Genomic DNA, 25,217 nt, shown 5'->3' with positions numbered 1-25,217 from the left:
TCCCAAGGTGCTGGGATTACGTGTGTGAGGCACCACGCCCGGCCTGTTTGTTTTTTTATTTTTGAGACAGGATCTTTCTCTGTTTCCCAGGCTAGAGTGCAGGAGTGCAGTGGTGCTATCATAGCTCACTGCAGTCTCCTGGGTTCAAGTGATCCTCCCACCTCAGCCTCCCAAGTAGCTGGCACTACAGGCATGCGCCACCATGGATGTCTACTTTTTAAATTTATTTTTTGTAAGCCAGGCGCGGTGGCTCACGCCTATAATCCCAGCATTTTGGGAGGCTGAGGTCGGCGGATCACCTGAAGTCGGGAGTTCGAAATCAGCCTGACCAACATGGTGAAACCCCAGCTCTACTAAAAATACAAAATTAGCTGGGTGTGGTGGCGAATGCCTGTAATCCCAGCTACTAGGGAGGCTGAGGCAGGAGAATTGTTTGAACCTGAGAGGCAGAGGTGAGCCAAGATCATACCATTGCACTCCAGCCTGGGCAACAAGAGTGAATCAATCTCTCTCTCTCCATATATATATATGTGTATTTACCATATATATATGCTGCTTTTTGTATTAAACCACTGGCATCTCTGACCAACATTCAGATGGGGTATTGATGGTGTTCCTGAAGACCTTGAGTCCTGGAGTAGTAAATGCCCTCTGGGCTTCCTGCAGTGAAGACAGGAGAGGCAGCCTGTCCTCTGAACCTGGGGAGGAGCTTGTGTCAGCCCTTAGGAGCTGTTGGCTCTGGTGCAGAGCCCCCCCGAGCTGACCAGCCTGTGTCATATATGTATATATAATGTATATTTTGCAGAGATGGGGTCTCAGCATGTTGCTCAGGCTGGCCTTGAACTCCTGGCGTCAAGCAATCCTCCTGCCTTAGCCTCCCAAAGTGCTGGGTTTACAGGCACATGCCACTGCACACAGCCTGTAAATAAAGTTTTATTGGAACAGAGCCACACTTTCTCATTTACATTTTGCCTGTGGGTGCTTTTGTGCTACCATAGCAGAGATGATCATCCTGACACAGACCATGTGGTCAGCAAAGCTGAAAATACTGATCCTCTGGCTCTTACAAAAACAGTTTGCCAAGCCCTGGTCTAGGAGGTTCTTTAGTGCTCTCTTGTTAGTTTCAGGTGGGGAATTAAGGGAGGGAAAGTGAAGCCTCGTGTCTACCCGGTAGATCTGCCCAGGCCTGCCTGTCTTCCAGCTCCACAGTGCTGGGATCCCTAACCTGTAACTTCGGTGTTTGCATTTTATCTCACTCTGGCTCAGAAACTAATTTTTTCCCTTCTTTATCTCTCTACCTCCCCCTTATTTTTCTGTCAGGATGAGAAGAAGCACAGAAGTCAACCCAAAGATCTGTAAGTGTTTAAAATGCTTGTGCTTTTGTGTCGTCTGAATCAGTAGAAAGCCTGTTCTAGGCCAGGTGTGGTGGCTTGCACCTGTAATCCCAGCACTTTGGGAGGCTGAGGTGGGTGACTCACCTGAGGTCAGGAGTTTGAGACCAGCCTGGCCAACATGGTGGAACCCTGTCTGTACTAAAAATACAAAAATTAGCTGGGTGTGGTGGCGGGTGCCTATAATCCCAGCTACTCGGAAGGCCGAGGCAGAATTGCTAGAAGCCAGGAGGTGGAGGTTGCAGTGAGCCAAGATCATGCCACTGCACTCCAGCCTAGACAACAAGAGTGAAACTCTGTCTCAAAAAAAAAAAAAAAAAAAAAGCCTGTTCTAGAAACCTGTGGTGATGTAGATGTGTGGGGACATTGGGGCCTCTGAAGGCCTCGTCTCAGGATGACAAGCTGGCAGTGTGCCTGTAGAGCTCCCACGGGTATCTTGCTTTCCCATGGGGAGGCATTAGTTTGTCACTTTCCGTGCGAGTTGGCGATGTGGTTAGTGTTTCTAAGCTGCTACTTGCTGTGTATCTGTTCACCCTGCAGAGCTGCCAAACGGAGGCCCGAAGAAAAAGAACCTGAAAAAGTAAATCCACAGATTTCTGATGAAAAAGATGAGGATGAAAAGGTAAAGGTCTCACTTTTCTTTTTTTTTTTTTTTTCCAAGACGGGGTTTCGCCATGTTGCCCAGGCTGGCAGGCTGGTCTTAGGAAAAAGAAGACTGGGCGTGGTGGCTCATGCCTGTAATCCCAGCACTTTGAGAGGCTGAGGCGGGTGAATCACATGAGGTCAGGAGTTCAAGACCAGCCTGACCAATATGGTGAAACCCTGTCTCTACTAAAAATACAAAATTAGCTGGGCATGGTGGTGCACGCCCGTAGTCCCAGCTACTCGAGAGGCTGAGATAGGAGAATCACTTGAGCCTGGGAGGTGGAGGTTGCAGTGAGCTGAGATCACACTCCAGGCTGGGGACACAGCAAAATTAGCCGGGCGTGGTGGCATATGCCTGTAGTCCCAGCTGCTTGGAAGCCTGAGGCACGAGAATTGCTTGAACCCAGGAGGCAGAGGTTGCTGTGAGCTGAGATCGTGCCACTGTACTCCTGCCTGGACAACAGAGCAAGACTCTGTCTCAAAAAAAAAAAAAAAAAAATGCTGGGCACAGTGGCTCACGCCTGTCTTCCCAGCACTTTGGGAGGCCAAGGCAGGCGCATCACCTGAGGTCAGGAGCTTGAAACCAGCCTGGACAACATGGTGAAACCCCGTCTCTACTAAAAATACAAAAATTAGCCAGTTTTGGTGGTAGGGGCCTGTAATCCCAGCTACTTGGGAAGCTGAGGCAGGAGAATCGCTTGAACCCAGGAGGTAGAGGTTGCAGTGAGCCGAGATCACACCATTGCACTCCAGGCTGGGGACACAGCAAGACTCTGTCTCAAAAACAACAACAAAAAATACAAGGACATTGGTCTTATTGGATGGGGCCCCACCTTTATTACCTCATTTAACCATAATTGTCTCCTTAAGGACTCTACATCCAAATACAGTCACATAGCAGGTTAGTCTTAACATATGAATTTTGCAGGGGACATGACTCGGTCTGTATACCCCCTCATCGATTGTTTGCTTACCTTTACATTTTAGTATTTATTTTTGAGACAGGGTCTCACTCTTGTCGAGGCTGGAGTGCAGTGGTACAGTCATAGCTACCATAGCCTCAAACTCCTGGGCTGAAGCAATCCTCCCACCTGGGCCTTCAAGGTAGCTGGGACTACAGGCAGATGCCACTACACCCAGTTAACTTTCTATTTTTGTAGAGACAGGGTTTTACTGTGTTGCCCAGGCTGGTCTTGAGCTCCTGTGCTCAAGCAATCCTCCCACCTGGGCTTCTTAAAGTGCTGGGATTATAGGCATGGGCCACTGTGCCTGGCCAGTTTGTTTATTTATTTATTTATTTATTTATTTATTTATTTATTTTTTGAGACAGAGTCTCACTCTGCCGCCAGGCTGGAGTGCAGTGGCGCGACATCGGCTCACTGCAACCTCTGTCTCCCTGGTTCAAGCTATTCTCCTGCCTCAGCCTCCCGAGTAGCTGGGACTACAGGCATGCGCCACCACGCCCAGCTAATTTTTGTATTTTTAGTAGAGACAGGGTTTCACCATCTTGGCCAGGATGGTCTCAATCTCTTGACCTCGTGATCCATCCGCCTCGGCCTCCCAAAGTGCTGGGATTACAGGCGTGAGCCATCGCGCCCGGCCCTGTGCCTGGCCAATTATTTGTTTACCTTGAGGTGTCCACTTACACAGGAAAGCTAAGGTTGGCTTCTCTGAATCTTTTCAGGAAGTCTTTGGTTATGAGATTTATTTATTCATTTATTTTGAGATGGAGTCTCACTCACTCTGTCGCCTAGGCTGGAATGCAGTGGTGTGATCTCTGCTTACTGCAACCTCTACGTCCCGGGTTCAAGCAATTCTTCTGCCTCAGCCTCCTGAGTATCTGAGATTACAAGTGCCCGCCTGACTAATCTTTGTATTTTTGGTAGAGACGTGCTTTCGCCACGTTGGCCAGGCTGGTCTGGAACTCCTGACCTCCAGTCACCTGTGTGCCTTGGCCTCCCAAAGTGCTGGGATTACAGGCATGAGCCACTGTGCTGGGCCTGGCTATAAGATTTTGGATTATATGACTTTAGATGGTAGAGTGAGTCAGAGCTCATCTGCTGGCCCTCTCACTGCCTCCCTCCCCTTCTCTCTGTTTTATGATAATCACTTATACAAAGTTCTTAACACTGAAGCACTATCTGGGTGTAAAACACTCTCTTAGCCTTTAATCCTCTTTTGTTTTCCCTGTGTAGGAGGAGAAGAGACGCAAAACGACCCCCAAAGAACCGTAAGAATTTATTCTTGACATTATCCAAAGCAGATGGTAATGTTAAAATGATGGTTCTAGAACAAAAGGGAAGGGGTTTTAGTAATTGCCAGAGCAACCTTAGGCTCATTTTGGATTGGGTTGGTGAACATAGGACCAAGGTGCGTCAGGCAGGACGCCCCTGCGGTGAAGAGCCACTGTGACCACGCGCCTGGGCCTCACTGCCGCAGCCGGTGCCTCCCTGTGCCACAGGCGCCTCAGGCAGAAACCTCACAGGAGCGATTTTGATATTTTCTGAAACAATTAAACAAACGATCTTGTGATTTTTTTTTTTTTTTTTCCCCCAGAACGGAGAAAAAAATGGCTCGCGCCAAAACAGTCGTGAACTCCAAGGTAAATGTATGCCGGGAATAAAGCTGGTGGCGGCGCTCATGAGGCGGCTGGGAGCTGCTCTCTGAGTGCCATCATCTGTGTTCCTGCTCCCACAGACCCACCCTCCCAAGTGTATTCAGTGCGGGCAGTACCTGGACGACCCTGACCTCAAATATGGGCAGCACCCACCAGACGCGGTACGTGCAGCTCTCTTCCTAGCCTTCCTCTGCCCATCACTTGTCTCTCTGCTTACCAGCCCCGTGTCCTTCAGGTGGATGAGCCACAGATGCTGACAAATGAGAAGCTGTCCATCTTTGACGCCAACGAGTCTGGCTTTGAGAGTTATGAGGCACTTCCCCAGCACAAACTGACCTGCTTCAGGTAAGTGCACTTTCTTGTGCATGTTTGCTTCGTGGAAGGAGGCACTTCCCCAGAGGTGCCTACGGGCTCACGATTCTGGTGATGTTTTTTAGTGCCTGACGTGCAACATGTCTTAAGCTAACACTTAGTGGATAAGAGCCACCGTGGAGGGCTGGGCATGGTGGCTTATGCCTGTAATCCTAGCACTTTGGGAGGCCGAGGTGAGCAGATCACTTCAGGTCAGGAGTTCGAGACCAGCCTGGCCAACATGGCGAAACCTACCGAAAATACAAAAAGTAGACCGGTGTGGTGGTACGCGACTGTAATCCCAACTACTCGAGAGGCTTAGGCAGGAGAATTTCTTGAACTCTGGAGGCGGAGGCTGCAGTGAGCCGAGGGGAGAAGAGGCCGAGGGGATGGCCGGGGTGGGGCACCCTAGGTAGAAGGGGACACCATTACCAGGGCTCAGAGGGGCCTGTGCCAGCTGTGGAAGGTGAATGGTGAGTCTGGTGTGGTGGTTGGTGGGTTGGGGCTGGGCCACACAGGGCCTTGCAGGCCTCAACACTGACTCTCCTGTCCTCTGAGGGAAGGTGCCTGGCGTCCGGCCCGTACCTTCACCGAGGCTCACGTCAGCTCTTGAGTGGGCAGAGGCCCCGTGCTCTCAGGCATCCCTAGCCCCATTTTGCTCCCTCTCCCTGCGGGTGCAGTTACCCTCCAGGGCTTCACCTTGTTCTTCGTGGGAAATGCCTCAGCTCCAGGAACGGCCCTGCCTCCTTTTAGGCCTGGGTGGTATTTTCCCTCTCTGTGAAGAGGAGGGGGAAGTGCCTTGGGGACCCCTGTTGGAAGCACCCCCAGGCAGCGGTTCCTGCACCCACTGGGAGGGCACCCATACGTTCCCCGTGCTTGGCTGATGGTTGTTCCCCTTCCTCTCCTTCTATGGGATCCCGATCCAGATCAAGATGCTGTTGCGTCCACCAGCAACCGCTAGCCCCCCAGGCGTGGCCCAAAGCAGGGCCACACACCTCTGCCTGCTGGTGTGAGTGAGGTGTGCTGTGGTGGGAAGAGCTGGCAACCATGCCCGAGGGCCTCACTCTGGCCTTCACCAGGACAAAGGCTTGGGAGAGCCTGGGGCTGGGGCTGCCAGAGTCCTGAGTGTCTCAGCTTCCTCCCTGAGTTGAGATCTATCATAGATTCGTTCCTGGAGGGTGGATGGTGGCCTGGAGGACACTTTCCAGAAGTCACATGCCTTCTGTCCACTGGAGCTGGGCTGCCTGAGTTATTTAGGGACTCTCCATACTGCTGTACTTGGCTTGAAAGTGGCGATAGAAGCCAGTCATGGGTGGGGTCTGGCCTGCCAACCAGTGGGTCCTGCCCCTGCATGGGCTTAGAGCTTCTCTCCCATGTCTCCCCTATGGAGACAGCCTCCAGCCCACTTGTGCAGCGGGGAGCAGGACCCCCTCTTCTGTAGGCCCTCCCTTGATCCACGCTGTCTTCATCTCTCTGTCTCTTCTTCTGGGCCTTACATCCTGAGGGCAGTGCTGCAACCTATTCTGTCTGCCATGCCTGGCACGCAGTAGGGGAGCTCTGCAGGAGGTGTGCAGTGTTTTGTTTGAGCATTTCTGGCTTGCAAGGCACTAAGCCGGGTGAGTGTGGTGGAGGGTGCTCTCCAGAGACCTGTGCAGACTTCATATGGGGGCTCTGAGGATAGCCCAGCATCTTTGGCTGGGAAAGGGTGGTCCTTGTCTAGATGAGCAGGTTCATAAGCAGAACCCCCAGTTCATGTCTTTTTCCTTAAGTTTGACATCTTGCCTCTCTGTCTTCACTAAAGAACGTGCTCCCGAATGTCAAGGGGCATCTGGACAGTGGGGCCGCGGGTGTTTGAGATTTATGCCCAAAAGGAGGCAGAAGTCCTTCCTTCCCACATCCCTTTTCACACTGTTCTATAACCTGCTTTATTACTTTTCTAAATTGAGGTCTAACTCGTATAATATAAAATTAACCATATGAGGTATCTTGAATAGGTGAATTCATAGGTACAGAAAGCAGATTGGTGGTTGCCGGGTGCTGGGGGCTGAGGGCCGTTTGGGAGGAGACTGGAGAGTGACTGCTACTTGATGGGAATGAGGCTTTATTAACATTTGAGTGACAGAAATGTTCTGCAGCTGGATAGAGCTAGTGGCTGCACTGCATAGTGGAAGGTGTTCTAGAAACTGGTATTTCTTGCACTGTAAGTCTGACTGATCTTTTGGTGTTGCTGTTGCAGACACAAATACTCTTGATGCTTAGGTGGGAGAATAAGGTAGAAACTCAGGGTGATAGAACACTGTCTTAATCCAGTGTTCCCACAACCAAAAAATGAGTGTCGGGGCCGGGCATGGTGGTTCAGCCTGTAATCCCAGCACTTTGGGAGGCTGAGATGGGTAGATCACTGGAGATAAAGAGTTCGAGACCAGCCTGCTACACATAGTGAAACCCCGTCCCTACTAAAAATACAACAATTAGCCGGGCGTGGTGGTTCAGACCTGTAATCCCAGCTACTCGGGAGGCTGAGGCAGGAGAATTACTTGAACCCGGGAGGTGGAGGCTGCAGTGAGCCAAGATTACACCATTGCACTCCAGCCTAGGGGACAGAGCAAGACTCTGTCTCAAAAACAAACAAACAAAAAGAGAGTGTCGGACTTGTACATTCTCTCATTGCCTGATCTGAAGTCTGCACGAAGACCCGCCTTCACGGCTTAGCTGGTAAGCATGTGCTTTGTTTCCTGTCTAGTGTGTACTGTAAGCATGGTCACCTGTGTCCCATCGACACCGGCCTCATCGAGAAGAATATCGAACTCTTCTTTTCTGGTTCAGCAAAACCAATCTATGATGATGACCCATCTCTTGAAGGTAAGGAATAGTCCAGGATTATGTTTGGGGCACACTTTAAAAACAGCCAGGCAGGGTGGCTCACATCTATAATCCTAGCACTTTGGGGGTCTGAGGCCAGAGGATCACTTGAGCCCAGGAGTTTGAGACGAGCCTGGACAACATAGCAAGAGCCCGCCTCTATTAAAAAAAATAATATATATAGCATATATATATAGTATACATATATACTTATATATATGTATAAATAAAAACATACTTATGAAGCAATAGTCAGCTGGAGCTGCTACTGCCTCTTAAAGTTAGGGCGTGAGACTTTGTGCCGGGAGCAGCTGTAGGCCAAGTCATTGTGGTGACTGAGGAGCACCCAGCCTGGCTGATGGGATGTCTGCTGAGTGGGTGCTTGGAGCGCCTCCTGGGTTTGGGATGTGAGTCAGAGCCTTTAGTCCATTTCCTTTTTCTGCTCTAGGTGGTGTTAATGGCAAAAATCTTGGCCCCATAAATGAATGGTGGATCACTGGCTTTGATGGAGGTGAAAAGGCCCTCATCGGCTTCAGCACCTGTAAGTGTGTGGCCCATCATAGGCTGGCCGGGGTCTGAAAGGGGCCTTCATGTTCTCCTTCCTGGGGGCTGACGGGGCTCTGGTGGGAATTCTCAGCAGGCTTGCAGAAGGCCATGTGACTGTGGGAACCTTAGCAGGTTCAGTTGGGGTAGCCTCTTGTGTTAGTTATGACTGGCTCTGGAACTGACTCTCCAGTTGTAAGAGCAGGTCTTGGCTGGATATGGTAGCTCACACCTGTAATCCCAGCAGTTTGGGAGACCGAGTTGGGGGGATCATTTGAGGCCAGGAATTCGAGACCAGCCTAGCCTGGCCAACATGGTGAAACCCCCTCTCTACCAAAAATACAAAAATTAGCCACGCATGGTGGTGCACACCTGTAATCCCAACTACTTGGGAGGCTGTGGCAGGAGAATCACGTGAACCCAGGAGACAGAGGTTGCAGTGAGCCGAGATCACGCCACTGCACTCCAGCCTGGGTGACGGAGCAAGACTCTGTCCTCCCCTGCAAAAAAAAAAAAAGAGCAGGTCTTATTCTCACAACCCAAACCCAGACTGAATTCCAAACACCAGAGATGAGCTCAATGAAGGCCTACTCAGCTAGTCTTCGCTCTCTGGCTGGCTCAGACAGGCTTCTTCAGAACAAGCCAGCTATGATATGTTGTGCCCTGTGTTTCTGACATTTGGGTATGGGATGACTTTTAGACTGTTGGGTGAGTTTGGTAAACTCCTCCATGCTCTGTGGCCACTGTAGGCGCCATCAGATTCCGGCCCCTTTTTCACACCTCCTCTGTTCACCCCAGCATTTGCTGAATACATTCTGATGGATCCCAGTCCCGAGTACGCGCCCATATTTGGGCTGATGCAGGAGAAGATCTACATCAGCAAGATTGTGGTGGAGTTCCTGCAGAGCAATTCCGACTCGACCTACGAGGACCTGATCAACAAGATCGAGGTAAGAGATCGAGGGTCCTCAGCATCTGGGATTCCCACTGGAAACTTGCCTTCAGAACCAGCAGACACTGTTCTTCAGTTGGATTTAGGCCAGTTTGGCTTAAGCATGAGAGAAACCTGTTCTCTTTCAAGACCACGGTTCCTCCTTCTGGCCTCAACTTGAACCGCTTCACAGAGGACTCCCTCCTGCGACATGCGCAGTTTGTGGTGGAGCAGGTGGAGAGTTATGACGAGGCCGGGGACAGTGACGAGCAGCCCATCTTCCTGACGCCCTGCATGCGGGACCTGATCAAGCTGGCTGGGGTCACGCTGGGACAGAGGTAAGGATGCGGCGGGGACCAGAGTGAAGACTGGAGACCGGGGAGGGTAGAGCATGGCCCACATCCTCTGTCCCAGTCCTCTGAGATGCTGAAACCTCTCCCGTAGGCGAGCCCAGGCGAGGCGGCAGACCATCAGGCATTCTACCAGGGAGAAGGACAGGGGACCCACGAAAGCCACCACCACCAAGCTGGTCTACCAGATCTTCGATACTTTCTTCGCAGAGCAAATTGAAAAGGATGACAGAGAAGACAAGGAGAACGCCTTTAAGCGCCGGCGATGTGGCGTCTGTGAGGTAACCTCACCTGTGGGGGCTCCTGCTCCCCTAAGGTGGCCCAGCCTCTGGCCTGATCTGAGGACTGCTCCGTCTTTCTCTCTGTGGCTTGAGACTCTGGCTGCTCAAATGTGACCCCTGAGACAGAAATTAGTTAGTGGTCTGGGAGGACCCTGCATGCTTCATTGAATGTCAGTAGGACAGATGTCCACAGAGGCATGCTTGGGTGCTTTGCTGATAATGCCACTGTCCTTAATTGAAGAGCCTGGCTTCTGGGTGGCTCTGCTGTGCCTGCATCTCACTGTCTGAAGGCCCCTGTTGGACTGCTAAGGGAGTATTCACATCTAAGTGGGCACTTTGTCCAGCTTAGATTCGAGGCCCTCAGGAGGCGTCCCTTTCTGTGAGTTTTTAAAATATATGTTTACTTCACTCAGGAGGAACCAACTTCCTAGTCCTGTGACCCAAAGACCAGGAATATTTTGATACCTATTACCTGACTTTCTTTTGGATAAAGACTGGCTTCAGGGCTTTGCTTTTGATCCCTGCTGGCATCTCTTAACAGGAGCCTGCATGTCCTCACCATTGTTATTTTGGTTTTATTTTATTTTTCTTGGTTAACACACGTGTGTTCAATGTTTTATAACTTCTAAAATCTTTTTTCTTTTTTTTTTTTAATTTTTTTGAGACAGTCTCTCTCTATCACCCAGGCTAGAGTGCAGTGGCACGATCTCAGCTCACTATAACCTCCGCCTCCCGGGTTCAATCAGTTCTCCTGCCTCAGCCTCCCGAGTGGCTGGGATTATAGGCACCTGCCACCATACCTGGCTAATTTTTTTTTGTATTTTTAGTAGAGATGGGGTTTCACCATGTTGGCCAGGCTGGTCTTAAACTCCTGACCTTAAGTGATCTACCCACCTTGGCCTCCCAAAGTGCTGGGATTACAGGTGTGAGCCACTGTGCCCAGCCCTAAAATCATTTGTTTTTATTTGTGTAACTGTTATGTGTTGATACTGGTAGATCTAGTTATTTCGTTTTAAATATTCTGTAGTATTTTGTTAAATGAATATCCTAACTTACTCCTCAATGATAGGCACCTCTTCAGTATTGTAAATATATGGCAGCATCCTTGAGCAAAGCTTCTCGCGAGTGTATCTGCTTAGAAGTAGCGTTGCTGGGCTGTGGGTGTGTATTCTTAACTTTGATCTGGAAGATTGCTCTCCAAAATGGTTCTACCAACTTATCATTTGAGCAGTGTTCAGTCTTGTTTCCTCACGCCACCTGTCTGGCTTCTTAACCTTTGCCCGTCTGGAGAATGGGAAGGGAATTTTATTTCTCTCACTTACCTTATTTCTAATGAGGTTGAATATTGCTTTTTTTTTTTTTTTTTTTTTTTTTTTTTTGCAGACAGGGTCCTGCTGTGTTGCCTTGCCTGGTCTCAAACTCCTGGCTTCAGGTGGTCCTCCTGTCTTGGCCTCCCAAACTGCCAGGATTAGAGGCATGAGGCACTGCACCCGGCCAAATAGACACATTTTTAAAAGTCTTGGTTTTTTGTTGTTGTTGTTGTTGTTGTTGTTGTTGTTGAGATGGGTCTCGCTCTGTCACCCACTCTGGAGTGCAGTGGCATGATTGTAGCTCACTGCATTCTCAACCTACTGGGCTCAAGTGATCCTCCCACCTTAGCCTCCCAAGTAGCTGGGACCACAGGTGCACGCCACCATGCCCAGCTAATTAAAAAAAAACATTTTGTAGATGGGATTTTGCCATGTTGCCTAGGCTGGTCTTGAATGCCTGAACTCAAGCAGTCCTCCTGCCTTAGCATCCTGAGTTGCTAGGACTGCAGGAATTTGTTACATGCCTGGCTAATTTTAAATTTTTGTAGAGTTGGGGGGTCTTCATATGTTGCCCAGGCTGGTCTTGAACTCTTGGACTCAAGTGATCCATCTACATCTGCTTCAGCCTCCCAGTGTACTGGTTCAGGCATGAGCCACCATGCCCAGCCTAAAAGTCTTAATTCACCATTTGTTTCATTGTTACTAAGGGCTGTGTGACTTTTTTTTTTTTTTTTTTTTTTTTTTAATTTTTTGAGACCTAAAAGTCTTAATGCATCATTTGTCTCATTGTTAGTAAGGGCTGTGTGATTTGCCCTTTTTTTTTTCTTTTCTTTTTTTTTTGAGATGGAGTTTTACTCTTGTTGTCCAGGCTGGAATGTGGTGGTATGGTCTTGGCTCACTGTAATCTCCACCTCCCAGGTTCAAGCAATTCTCCTGCCTCAGCCTCCCAAGTAGGTGGGATTACAGGCACACCCTACCACGCCTGGCTAATCTTTGTATTTTTAGTAGAGATGGGGTTTCACCACGTTGGCCAGGCTGGTCTGGAATTCCTGACCTTAAGTGATCTGCCTGCCTCGGCCTTCTGAAATACTGGGATTACAGGCATGAGTCATTGTGCCCGGCCCTGATTTGCCTTTTTAATGCCATTTTTTAGGTGTGTCAGCAGCCTGAGTGTGGGAAATGTAAAGCCTGCAAGGACATGGTTAAATTTGGTGGCAGTGGACGGAGCAAGCAGGCTTGCCAAGAGCGGAGGTAGGTCAGGCCGAGTCTTCCTCCTGTGGCAGAAGACTTGCCAGCTGGTGGCGGATGCACTGTGGAGAAGGGCCCGCGTGTGTGGGACAGCACCAGGATTCCTTCGTTAGGCATTGTCTCAGGGCCTGTCCCTGTTATGACGAAAACAGCCCCGGTTGGTCTTACTTAGAAAAGGGGCCTTAGGTATAACCAGTGACATTGCAGGTGTCCCAATATGGCCATGAAGGAGGCAGATGACGATGAGGAAGTCGATGATAACATCCCAGAGATGCCGTCACCCAAAAAAATGCACCAGGGGAAGAAAAAGAAACAGAACAAGAATCGCATCTCTTGGGTTGGAGAAGCCGTCAAGGTAACCCTTGGAGCCCCTCGGTCATCTCACTGCCATCTTCCCAATAATCAGGTTGTCCCCTAGTATCTTGCCAACCTGACCTCTCGGGCAGCCCGAGCCCCGGCACCAAGAAACCTGTCTGTTTGCCCCTGAGAGGAGCATGTTCCATGGCTCAGTACCAGCAAGGCATTTTTGTGTGGCCACAAGGCTCAGTTCTCCTAATGTCCCAAAATGGGCATTTGACACAGTTCTAGGGGCGTCAGGCAGGTGAGCCCTCATAGCTTGTTTTTCTGTTCTGTTTTGTTTGAGATAGAGTCTTGCTCTATCACCCAGGCTGGAGTGCGGTGGCACGATCTCAGCTCGCTGCAACCTCTGCCTCCCAGGTTCAAGCGATTCTCCTGCCCCAGCCTCCTGAGCAGCTGAGATTACAGGCGTGCACCACCATGCCAGGCTAACTTTTTTTGTATTTTTAATAGAGACAGGGTTGCATCATGTTGCCCAGGCCATTCTCGAATTCCTGGCCTCAAGTGATCCACCCACCTCAGCCTCCCAAAGTGCTGGGATTATAGGTGGGAGCCACTGCGCCTGGCCTCTCATAGCTTGTTTCCAAGAGAGCCGTCACAGCCCCCTCTGGCGTGGGGTGGGTCTTTCTGGGGCACCAACAGATGGCCTCCCATCCGTTCTGTGGTCATTGGCTTCACCGAAGGTCAGTTCCTTTACCACAGTGTGAGAGAGAGGAGTGAGTATCCTCTGTGTTGCTTCTCTGATGTCCATAAATTAAAGATGCAATCAGTTCACTTAATCATGAGGCTTGCCACCTGCTGGCTGCCTGGGCCGTGGCTGAGCCCCTGCAGGAGGACAGACATGGGTACTACTGCATGGCATGAGTGCCTCTGCAGGGTAGGGGGCTGGGAGGAGGCTGGGGTCACGAGGTCTTGCAGAGGTGACACCTGGGCTGAGATGGAGAAGGTCAGGTAGGACCTAGCCACACGACCTGGGGGAGAGCTGCACTGAGGTGGCAGTCAGCTTACCTTGTTGGAGAAAAGGAAGGAGGCCCCTGCAGCTGGAGTGGCTTGAGCCAGGGGGTGATGGGCAGGACAGGGGTCAGGGTTCAGGCTGTGGCCTTACAGACCATGGGTGAGGTGTTGTGGGCTGTGCTGTTAAAATTGAATCCTGGGACCCGAGTGGCAGAGCGGAAGTGGGAGGGACGCGGATGCCCTTGGCCACAGCATCTGGCCAAGGAAGGTGGATGTTCTCTTCTTTTTTCTTATTATTGAAGCCCTTGTAGAACAGGATGTTCTCTTTAGCAGCAACTCTTCATTGACTTCTTAATGAAATCGAGTCATGTCTTACTTTAAGTAACAGAGGACCATGCAAGTCAAGGCCAGCAAAGACCCTCAGAATGATCCTCCATGAACTTATGCTCTCATTTTCAGACTGATGGGAAGAAGAGTTACTATAAGAAGGTGTGCATTGATGCAGAAACCCTGGAAGTGGGGGACTGTGTTTCTGTTATTCCAGATGATTCCTCAAAACCGCTGTATCTAGCAAGGTTTGCATCTTTCTTTTTGCTTGACTTCTGCCTGCACTTTCTCATCAAGTAGGAGATGCCTGTTTTGCCAAAATAGCACCAGCAGCTTTTTGCCCTAGATGAAAACCGAAAAGGACGAGTGCCCCTGCATAGACTCGGTCACATATCTGCTGGCCAAGTCAGAGCTTTCTCCCCATGCCCGTCTTCTGATTCCAGGGTCACGGCGCTGTGGGAGGACAGCAGCAACGGGCAGATGTTTCACGCCCACTGGTTCTGCGCTGGGACAGACACAGTCCTCGGGGCCACTTCGGACCCTCTGGAGCTGTTCTTGGTGGATGAATGTGAGGACATGCAGCTTTCATATATCCACAGCAAAGTGAAAGTCATCTACAAAGCCCCCTCCGAAAACTGGGCCATGGAGGTAAGTGCCTGGTGTCCCTCGTGAGCCCCTGCCTTACCATGGAGGGTCACTGCTGACGTGCGTTCTGTTTTGTTTCGATTTGTATTTTTTTTTTATTCGTATTTTTTTCTTTTTTTGTGACGGAGTTTCGCTCTTGTTGCCCAGGCTGGAGTGCAATGGCATGATCTCAGCTCACTGCACCCTCCACCTACCGGGTTCAAGTGATTCTCCTGCCTCAGCCTCCCGAGTAGCTGGCATTACAGGCACCCGCCACCACGTCCAGCTAATTTTTTGTATTTTTAGTAGAGACGGGGTTTTACCATGTTGGCCAGGCTGGTCTCGAACTCCTGACCTTAGGTGATCCACCCGCCTCGGCCTCCCAAAGTGCTGGGATTACAGGCATGAGCCACCGCGCCTGGCCTGACACTCATTCTTATCTCCCAAGGGAGGCATGGATCCCGAGTCCCTGCTGGAGGGGGACGACGGGAAGACCTACTTCTACCAGCTGTGGTACGATCAAGACTATGCGAGATTCGAGTCCCCTCCAAAAACCCAGCCAACAGAGGACAACAAGTTCAAGTGAGCACTAGGGCTGGACTCAGGGTCAGCAGGCACTTTCAGCCCACATCGCTCCCTTTTCCTGTGTGTTTCCGTGTGGTTGGCTTCCCCCAACGGACCCCCAGTTTGTGTCTCTTGCTCGTCAAAGGCCAGCCTGACTATGGATGATGCTCAAGTGTGTAGATGGCCTGGAGTTGCTGTAAGTGTGTGGATGACCTGGCGTTGTCTTTGTAAGAGGGTTCCCTACCCAGGAACAGGGTTCATCTTCCCATTTCAAGACTTCCCGTGTGTTCTTCAGTGTGTGCCCAGCTCTTGCATGTGTTTGGCTGTTTCTTAGATATTTTCTCCTGTAAATGAAACCTTTTATTTGATTCTTTTCTTTCTTTTTTTTTTCTTTTTTTTTGAGGTGGACTCTCGCTCTGTCGCCCAGGCTGGAGTGCAGTGGTGTGATCTCGGCTCACTGCAAACTCCGCCTCCCGGGTTCATGTCATTCTCCTGCCTCAGCCTCCTGAGTAGCTGGGACTACAGGCGCCCGCCACAATGCCTGGCTAGTTTTTTGTATTTTTAGTAGAGACGAGGTTTCACCGTGTTAGCCAAGATGGTCTCAATCTCCTGACCTCGTGATCTGCCCGCCTTGGCCTCCCAAAGTGCTGGGATTACAGGCGTGAGTCACCACACCTGGCCTCGATTCTTTTGTAACTGGGTGACTGCTTTGACGGAAGCTTTTATTTTTTATTTTATTTTATTATTTTTATTTTATTTATTTTTTTTTTGAGACAGAGTTTCGCTTTTGTTGCCCAGGCTGGAGTGCAATGGCTCGATCTTGGCCCACTGCAACCTCTACCTCCTAGGTTCAAGCGATTCTCCTGCCTCAGCCTCCCGCGTAGCTGGGATTACAAGCATGGGCCACCATGCCCGGCTACTTTTTTTGTATTTTTAGTAGAGACAGGGTTTCTCCATGTTGGTCAGGCTGATCTCGAACTCCTGACCTCAGGTGATCTACCTGCCTCGGCTTCCCAAAATGCTGGGATTACAGGTGTGAGCCACCGCGCCTGGCGAGCTTTTATTTTTTAATGTCCAATGCCCCATGCCTTCTTTTTAACCTCCATACCTCACTTGTTTCAACTAAAAGCAGCAGCCAGCACCCCCAGAGGAGCAGGTGGCAACCAGGGAAACCCAGGAGGCCAAGAGGGCTCCCCGGGGGCATCTGTGCTTCTCCCATAAGTCTCGTGCTGGCTTTGGCTTGATCTCTATTTTCATTTTATTTTTTATTTTTTTGAGATGGAGTTTCACTCTTGTCACCCAGGCTAGAGTGCAGTGGCACGATCTCGGCTCACTGCAACCTCCACCTCCTGGGTTCAAGCGATTCTCCTGCCTCAGCTTCCCAAGTAGCTGGGACTACAGGCACCTGCCACCATGCCCGGCTGATTTTTGTATTTTTGGTAGAGACAGGGTTTCACCGTGTTGGCCAGGCTGGTCTGGAACTCCTGACCTTGGGTCATCTGCTCCCTTCAGGCTCCTAAAGTGCTGGGATTACAGGCATGAGCTACTGCAGCCAACCTCATTTATTGATTTATTTATCACCCAACCTCTTTTATTTATTTATTTATTTATTTGAGACAGGGTCTCGCTCTGTCACCCAGGCTGGAATGCAGTGGTGTGGTCACAGTTCACTGTAGCCTCGACCTGCTGGGCTCAAGTGATCTTCCTGCCTCAGCCTCCTGAGTAGCTAGGACTGCAGGCATGCACCACCCTGCCTGGTTAATTTTTTAAAAATTTTTTGTAGAGACGGGGTCTCACTGTGTTGGCCAGGCTAGTCTCAAACTTCTGGGCTCAAGCGATCCTCCTGCCTTGGCCTCCCGAAGGGCTGGGATTACAGACATGAGCCACCATGCTGGGCCTTGATCTCTATTTTTAAGGCCGTCTTCAAGTCTCCTTTAAGGGCTTACTAGTCAAGAATAATGTTGAATTTCCTCAAATACCTGTTGAGCCTTTATAGAGAGAACAGTAGGAGTCTCTGCTGGATTGAGTTCCTCACTGAGCCACTCGGGACTGTTGCTCGTGTTGTGTTCTTAACCGTATTCTAGACCCTGTTAATTGATATCTTAGGGTTTTTGTGTCAATGACTCAAAAGTTGCTTGATTTTCTTGGCTATGTTCTCTCTGGGCTTTGGTCTCAAATAAGTGCCTTCAAAATGTCAACACAAAGCACAAGAAAGCCACCCCTTCCTTCTAGCATCTGCAAATGTTTTTTTCTCTTGGTTGCCAGAGTCTCTGGATTAAGCTGGCAGTAGCTGCTGTGGCCACTGCCGGCCACCTCAGGGCCTTATGTTTCTGTCCCTTTGTTTCCTTCAGATTCTGTGTGAGCTGTGCCCGTCTGGCTGAGATGAGGCAAAAAGAAATCCCCAGGGTCCTGGAGCAGCTCGAGGATCTGGATAGCCGGGTCCTCTACTACTCAGCCACCAAGAACGGCATCCTGTACCGAGTTGGTGATGGCGTGTACCTGCCCCCTGAGGCCTTCACGTTCAAGTAAGTGCCCCCCTCGGAGCAGCCGGGGCCAGGGCGCTGCAGGCCGAGCCAGGCTGGCTTTGTGTTGTCCCCCTCCTTACAGACATCGCCAATCCCTCTACACCAGCTGTTGTCCTAGCCGTCACGTTGGCATAGGTGGCAAACAGACAACATAAATCGTGGAATGTAGACTGACCATGATGCTATTGCAGAGCAAAGCTGAGTGTGAAAGTCAACTCGCTGGTTTGGCTGGGTGTGGTTTCTCACGCCTGTAATCCCAGTGCTTTGGGAGGCTGAGGCAGCGGGGAATCATCTGAGGTCAGGAGTCTGAGACCAGCCTGACCAACATGGTGAAACCTCGTCTCTACTAAAAATAGAAAAGTTAGCCGGGTGTGGTGGTGCACGCCTGTAGTCCCAGCTACTCGAGAGGCAGAGACAGGAGAATCACTTGAACCTGGGAGGCAGAGGTTGCAGTGAGCCAAGATCATGCCACTGCACTCCAGCCTGGGCAACAGAGTGTGACTCCATCTCAAAATAAAAAAAGAAAAAAAAAGAACTTACTGGCTGAAGTGCGAGGGACAGCTGGGGGCCCTCCCCAGTTCTGCCTCTGCCCAAGGACACCTCCTCTCCATCCCCTGCTGTGAAGTGGGAGAGTGGGATCTTGCCTGCTGGGGCTCAAAGGGTTGAGTGAGTTGAAAGTGCTCCATACAGTACCTGGCTTAAAGTAAAGGTTTAATGGACATGAGTTACTTCTTGGTTAGAGGGAATCACATCAGATGACTTCTCTGTGTCAGAGGATCGAGGCTCTTCCAGGAAAAACCTAAAGCCACAGATTGTTTCCACACTGATCCATTCTGTGTTTTTCCTAAGAATGAGTGTGTGGTTGGAATTACAGCCCACGTTTTCCAGATGCTTTCCCGGCTCACAATTCCATTTCCTTAGAGCCCCAGCTCCCTTGCCTTAGTTCAGTTACTGTGAATTATGAGAACTGGAGAAGCAGGGTCCCTCCAGCCTCGGCACAGTTGGGGTGCGTTACCCCCTCTGGTTGTCCTTGGTGGGAAGGGGACACCTCTCCGTTATGTTTTCTGCCAGTTGCTCCTGGCAAAGTGGGAGAGTCAGCACAGAGACGCCTTTGGGGCCCGTCAGACTCCTGGGGGGCCTAGTGGGGAGAACGTGGCAGCCGCCTTCCCTAACGGCAGGCCTTCTTCAAAGAACAGCTTTTCCACACTAGTCAGACCACACTCCCATTGTCCCAGGCCCCGTGTCGCCTTACATTGGCCTCCAGTGTCGCTTCTAGATCAGAGCCTTAGTCAGGGTAGCATAGGTTGTATCATAGCAACAACCCCAAATCACAGTGACTTAAAACCACAGAAGCTGGACTGGGTGCGGTGGCTCATGCCTGTCAGGAGTTCAAGACCAAGACCAGCCTGGCTGACATACTTGTCTCTACTAAAAATAAATTAGCCAGGGTTAGCTGGGTGTGGTGGCGGGCGCCTGTAATCCCAGCTACTTGGGAGGCCGAGGCACGAGAATCGCTTGAACCTGGGAGGAGGAGTTGCAGTGAGCCGAGATCGTGCCACTGCACTCTAACCTTGGTGACAGAGTGAAACTGTCTCAACAAAAACCACAGTAGCCACTGTCTTGCTCATACGAGGTGCCCATCACAGGTCAGCAGAGGACTCCGCCTGTTGTGTCCCTTGGATATCTCGGCTGTTGGAGTCAGAAGTTGCCAGTCTTTGAGCCCACGGGAAAGCACACAGGACATTCCCCAGGCAGTGACATCCTCTTTGGTCACTTCTGCCCACGTCACATGCCAGGAAACACAAGATGCCAAGTGGTCGTGAGGCAGGAGACTGGGGTATTTGAGCAGTGTCAGCCACCACCATAGCCAGTAATGCACAGAGGGTGAATGTGTGCTTCAAACTGTGAGACTGAATCTTCGGCTAAATCTTTTTTTTTTTTTCTGTGAGATGGAGTCTTGCTCTGTCACACAGGCTGGAGTGCAGTGGCACAATCTCAGCTCACTGCAACCTCTGCCTCCTGGGTTCAAGCAATTCTCCTGCCTCAGCCTCCCAAGTAGCTGGAATTATAGGCAGGTACCACCACATCTGGCTAATTTTTGTATTTTTAGTAGAGACGGGGTTTCACCATGTTGGCCAGGGTGGTCTCGAACTTCTGACCTTGTGGTCCACCTGCCTTGGTCTCCCAAAGTGTTGGAATTACAGGCGTGAGCCACAATGCCCAGCCTAAATCATTTCTTAGGGTACACACCTACCTTAATTCATCAGGTGCTTGACTTTAAATGGTTATTGTCACTGGTCAGTCATGCCTGACTGACCACTGCAAGGTGGAAGGTTCATTGATGCCAAGTGGGTGCTTCAATGCAGCATCAAGCTGTCCAGTCCTGTGAAACGCCCACGGAAGGAGCCTGTGGACGAGGACCTGTACCCAGAGCACTACCGGAAATACTCCGACTACATCAAAGGCAGCAACCTGGATGCCCCTGAGCCCTACCGAATTGGCCGGATCAAAGAGATCTTCTGTCCCAAGAAGAGCAACGGCAGGCCCAACGAGACTGACATCAAAATCCGGGTCAACAAGTTCTACAGGTCAGCAGAGGCCTCTGTTCTTCCACGAGGCCGCAGACTCTTCTAGAAGGCTCTGCCTGAAACAGGGTTGTGGCATAGCACCCACGGTTGTTCTAACAGTTAGGTTGAAGTAGCTGTTTTTCCAAGTGTTTCTGATTATCGGTGGGCACTGATAATGACTAGAATTCTAGTTCCCAGCCCTCACTTTTAGGTCCTTATGTTAATGTTGCAGAGCCCTTTTTCCAAAAGAAATCCTTAAGCTGTCTGGGCACTGTAGCTTACGCCTCTAATCCTAGCACTTTGGGAGGCTGAGGCAGGAAGACCACTTGAGTCCAGGAGTTCAAGACCAGCTTGAGGAAACGTAGTGAGACCCCGGCCCTACCAAAAAAAAAAAATACTAGCTGGGCGTGGTGGCACATGCCTGTAATCCCAGCTACTTGGGAGGCTGAGGCTGGAGGGATCACTCAAACCCAGGAATTTGAGGCTGCCGTGAGCCATGATCCCACCACTGCACTCCGGCCTGGGTGACAGCCAGACCCCATCTCAAAAGAAAAAACGGGTAGAGTGTCTGGGCAGCCCCAGAGAACCTCCCAAGGTCCATCTATGACTGTCCAGGTTCTGTCCCGCTGTCCCTACCTCTTCCCAGGTCCTCCTTTCTGTCTCTGGGATTTTTTTCTCTTTCCTAAGCTTTTGGCCTATTACGTTTTCTTTTTCTAAGACCTGAGTAACTTGTAGTGATTAGGCATTAACCTGAAACTAGCCTGTACAGGAAGCTATACACTTGTCTAACCTCTTAGCTAACATAGATCAAAGATTTCCTCAAGCCTTTGTAATAACAGGAAATAAAACAAGGGTTCTGAGTGGTACAGGCGAGAGAAACACACTCGAGAGGCTGCTACCGGCAGGCGGACACAGCAGGGCAGGGCCAGGCGTGCAGAGCAGGCAGCCAAGCTGACCTAATGGTTGGGGGGTCTTTACCCGGCGGTTCCCTAATTGGGGGCAAATCTACCTTGCAGTTCCCCCGTTTGGGGAGGAGATATCTTTACCTGCGGTTCCCTAAGTAGGGGGGTATTTACCCTATGACTCCCTAACTGGGGGGTCTTTACCCTGCAGTTCCCGACTGGGTCTGGGGTCATTACCTGGCGGTTCCCTAATTGTGGGGGAATCTACCTTGCAGTTCCCTAATGTGAGGAGGGGATATCTTTACCTTATGATTCCCTTACCGGGAGGGGTCTTTACCCTGCGATTCCCTAACTTGGGGGATCTTTATCCTGCGGTTCCGTAACTGAGGGGGTCTTTACCCTGTGGTTCCCTAAATGGGGGGAACTTTACCCTGCGGTTCCCTAAATGGGGGGAGTCTACCTTGCAGTTCCCCAGTGTGGGGAGGAGATATCTTTACCCTGCAGTTCCCTAACTGGGGGGGGGGTCTTTACCTGGTGTCTCCCTAACTGGGGGTGTCTTTACCTGGTGTCTCCCTAACTGGGGGTGTCTTTACCTGGTGTCTCCCTAACTGGGGGGGGTGTCTTTACCTGGTGTCTCCCTAACTGGGGGTGTCTTTACCTGGTGGTTCCCTAACTGGGGGTGTCTTTACCTGGTGGTTCCCTAACTGGGGGTGTCTTTACCTGGTGGTTCCCTAACTGGGGGTGTCTTTACCTGGTGGTTCCCTAACTGGGGGGGTCTTTACGCAGCAGTTCCCTGAGCACCCCAGGAACATGGTGCTGATGGTGCTGTTTAATTCAGCATAAGTTCACCACAAAGGAGAGCTCCTGATGAGGCCTCTCCCGCTTGCAGGCCTGAGAACACCCACAAGTCCACTCCAGCGAGCTACCACGCAGACATCAACCTGCTGTACTGGAGCGACGAGGAGGCCGTGGTGGACTTCAAGGCTGTGCAGGGCCGCTGCACCGTGGAGTATGGGGAGGACCTGCCCGAGTGCGTCCAGGTGTACTCCATGGGCGGCCCCGACCGCTTCTACTTCCTCGAGGTGGTGCCCCTGCTTGCTAGAGGGAAGGCTTCGGGGTCAGAGTTGGCCAGAAGGAGTCTGATGTCGGGTTATGCACAAGGCGGCTTGGCTGCAGGGTTTCAGCTTTTGTAAGAAGTGGATGGTTGGCTGACGTGAAGCTGTTCTGCAGGAGCTTTTCGGGGGTCTGAGCAGGGTTCTCCAGAGCACAAGTTGTATGAGATTCAAGTAGTTCCGGAGTTTAACACTCCTGGTTTTTAAAAAGTACGTCATTAGAGAACCTAACGTTTTAGTGTCTTGGTGCAACTGAACATTGAGGACCACGAGGCAGCTTCCACCAGCCTGACTGGTGTCTTAGTATGAGTTGGAGAAGGTGCCCCTGCTCCTGGGTCCCTTGAGCCAGGCACCTACGTCCAGGCCCAGCCCACATGCCTGTGTGGTTGGCCCTGGTTATGGAGAGGGCCCACGAGTCAGCTGATCAAGCTCATGACTTGTAAATTGTTGGGGCTTGGCCTTTCCGTGTTGTTATCTTAAAATGATACATCCACGTTCTCCCAGGCTTGGATGAGGATAGCCCAATTGGACAGCAGATTCTGCATAGCACTTTTTCCTGTTCTAGAAAGTGTACCCTCAAGTGCTTGTAATAGGCATTTCAGTGTCAGCCAGATCAAATGTTAGTGTTAATAAAATGGATTGTTTTAAGTTTCTATTGTAGCAAAGTCGAACTACTCTTATTGGTGGCTAATTGGTCATGGCCCCACTGAGGGAGAAATTAAGTGACTATCAAATTGCCTTCTTACTAGTCTGTGTTAGAGAAGGGACCAGTGCGTTTCTCTCCCAAACGATTGCAGTTCTCTCCTTTTCAGGCCTATAATGCAAAGACCAAAAGCTTTGAAGATCCTCCCAACCATGCCCGTAGCCCTGGAAACAAAGGGAAGGGCAAGGGAAAAGGTACGTCATTGTATGAGTTTCTTTTCAAGTTATTCTTCTGTAACTTGGAGGCTGCCTGTGAATCCCTCAGTGTACAACCACCTCTGGTGTTACTGACTCTGGGACAGCGAGGCCGCCTGAGTTAACAAGGCGCTTGAGAGCAATGTGGACTTGGACTCTGAGGATCGGGTTTAGCCTCTGGCCTCTCTCCCCCAGGGAAGGGCAAGCCCAAGTCCCAAGCCTGTGAGCCGAGCGAGCCAGAGATAGAGATCAAGCTGCCCAAGCTGCGGACCCTGGACGTGTTTTCTGGCTGCGGAGGGTTGTCGGAGGGATTCCACCAAGCAGGTGAGCACCCGTAGGCTCCATCTCTGAATACCTGGTGAGCCCAGACCGGGCAGGTGCTACCTGAAACGCCTTCCAACCCCGGTCACCTTCCTGACTCAAGAATCTCCTTCTGAGGCCAGGCACGGTGGCGCACGCCTGTAATCCCAGCACTTTGGGAGGCTGAGGTGGGTGGATCACGAGGCCAGGAGTTTGAGACCATCCTGGCCAACATGGTGAAACCCCGTCTCTAATAAGAATACAAAAATTAGCTGGGCGTGGTGGTGTGTGCCTGTAGTCCCAGCTACTTGGGAGGCTGAGGTGGGAGAATCGCTTGAACCTGGGAGGCAGAACTTGCAGTGAGCCAAGATCACACCACTGCACTACAGCCTGGGTGAAAGAGCAAGACGCCATCTCAAAAAAAAAAAAAAAAAAAAAAAAATCTCCTTCTGGAGAGTTGAAAGCATGGCTTCGTGTTTGATCTGCCAGGCATCTCTGACACGCTGTGGGCCATCGAGATGTGGGACCCTGCAGCCCAGGCATTCCGGCTGAACAACCCCGGCTCCACAGTGTTCACAGAGGACTGCAACATCCTGCTGAAGCTGGTCATGGCTGGGGAGACCACCAACTCCCGCGGCCAGCGGCTACCCCAGAAGGGAGACGTGGAGATGCTGTGCGGCGGGCCGCCCTGCCAGGGCTTCAGCGGCATGAACCGCTTCAATTCGCGCACCTACTCCAAGTTCAAAAACTCTCTGGTGGTTTCCTTCCTCAGGTAAACGGGTAGAAGCCCCCCAGTGTTGCCAGATGGCCCGGGGCTATGCCACATGTCAGCAGTGGTCATTTTTGCCCTGCACTGAGGCCTCTGCCCCCTGGAAGCTCACAGCTCAGCTCTCACCAGGGAGAGACTTTGATAACATTCGTGAGGGGCTTCCGGCACAGTGGGTCGTTTCTCCCCTCTGTCTGTGGAGGTGACTCCTGCAGTCTCTCCCACCCCCTACAGCTACTGCGACTACTACCGGCCCCGGTTCTTCCTCCTGGAGAATGTCAGGAACTTTGTCTCCTTCAAGCGCTCCATGGTCCTGAAGCTCACCCTCCGCTGCCTGGTCCGCATGGGCTATCAGTGCACCTTCGGCGTGCTGCAGGTGGGCCCCAGGGCCGGGGTGGGCAGACGGATGTGGCCAGCATGTGACCTGGCCAGCAGCCAGCCATCCCTTACTGAAGGCAGGGTTCAGTGGCACAGGCCTGCCATCCAGGCGGCAGAGGCTGGCATTGTGCTCTGTCCCACTGGCGGAATCAGGGGAGATGCGTGCTCAGCCGGCCCCCAGCAAGTCCACCTCTAGCGTCTCTTGAGCTGTGTTCTCGAACATGCCTGGGAGGGCTGGCTACAGTGGGCTTCTCGTCATGCGGCTCCCGGCTCCTTTCCCTTGATGGGGAAGGGTGAGCAGCCCACCATGGAGCACTGCGGAACGGTTGAGTCTGTACAGGGGAGGGGAAGTGAGGTGTGCAGAGCCATGTGTAGGCGGCAGCTGTTCGATTGGTTTAAAAGACAGTTTTGCTCT

At 51.2% G+C, this 25,217-nt stretch overlaps 1 protein-coding gene across 12 annotated transcripts in view; it reads left to right on the top strand.

Moving 5' to 3' along the window:
• Positions 1–25,217, top strand: part of DNMT1 (DNA methyltransferase 1) — a 73,939-nt gene that overhangs the window by 30,202 nt on the left and 18,520 nt on the right. For all 12 annotated transcript variants that reach the window (XM_054539630.2, XM_054539627.2, XM_054539629.2 and 9 more), the window contains exons 11-33: positions 1,321–1,355; positions 1,932–2,013; positions 4,232–4,266; positions 4,593–4,638; positions 4,734–4,814; positions 4,889–4,998; positions 7,748–7,866; positions 8,315–8,407; positions 9,208–9,359; positions 9,491–9,678; positions 9,785–9,971; positions 12,435–12,532; positions 12,737–12,884; positions 14,300–14,415; positions 14,611–14,815; positions 15,240–15,373; positions 17,707–17,880; positions 20,247–20,468; positions 22,239–22,431; positions 23,274–23,358; positions 23,554–23,682; positions 24,148–24,430; positions 24,659–24,800. In XM_054539630.2, coding sequence (XP_054395605.2) covers positions 1,321–1,355; positions 1,932–2,013; positions 4,232–4,266; positions 4,593–4,638; positions 4,734–4,814; positions 4,889–4,998; positions 7,748–7,866; positions 8,315–8,407; positions 9,208–9,359; positions 9,491–9,678; positions 9,785–9,971; positions 12,435–12,532; positions 12,737–12,884; positions 14,300–14,415; positions 14,611–14,815; positions 15,240–15,373; positions 17,707–17,880; positions 20,247–20,468; positions 22,239–22,431; positions 23,274–23,358; positions 23,554–23,682; positions 24,148–24,430; positions 24,659–24,800 — 3,057 coding nt within the window. The remainder of the gene's footprint in view (positions 1–1,320; positions 1,356–1,931; positions 2,014–4,231; positions 4,267–4,592; positions 4,639–4,733; positions 4,815–4,888; positions 4,999–7,747; positions 7,867–8,314; positions 8,408–9,207; positions 9,360–9,490; positions 9,679–9,784; positions 9,972–12,434; positions 12,533–12,736; positions 12,885–14,299; positions 14,416–14,610; positions 14,816–15,239; positions 15,374–17,706; positions 17,881–20,246; positions 20,469–22,238; positions 22,432–23,273; positions 23,359–23,553; positions 23,683–24,147; positions 24,431–24,658; positions 24,801–25,217) is intronic.

The sequence above is a fragment of the Pongo abelii genome, chromosome 20, assembly GCF_028885655.2.
Source record: "Pongo abelii isolate AG06213 chromosome 20, NHGRI_mPonAbe1-v2.0_pri, whole genome shotgun sequence".
NCBI classification, from domain to species: Eukaryota; Metazoa; Chordata; class Mammalia; order Primates; family Hominidae; genus Pongo; species Pongo abelii.
This window is presented reverse-complemented; position numbering and strand designations above follow the sequence as displayed.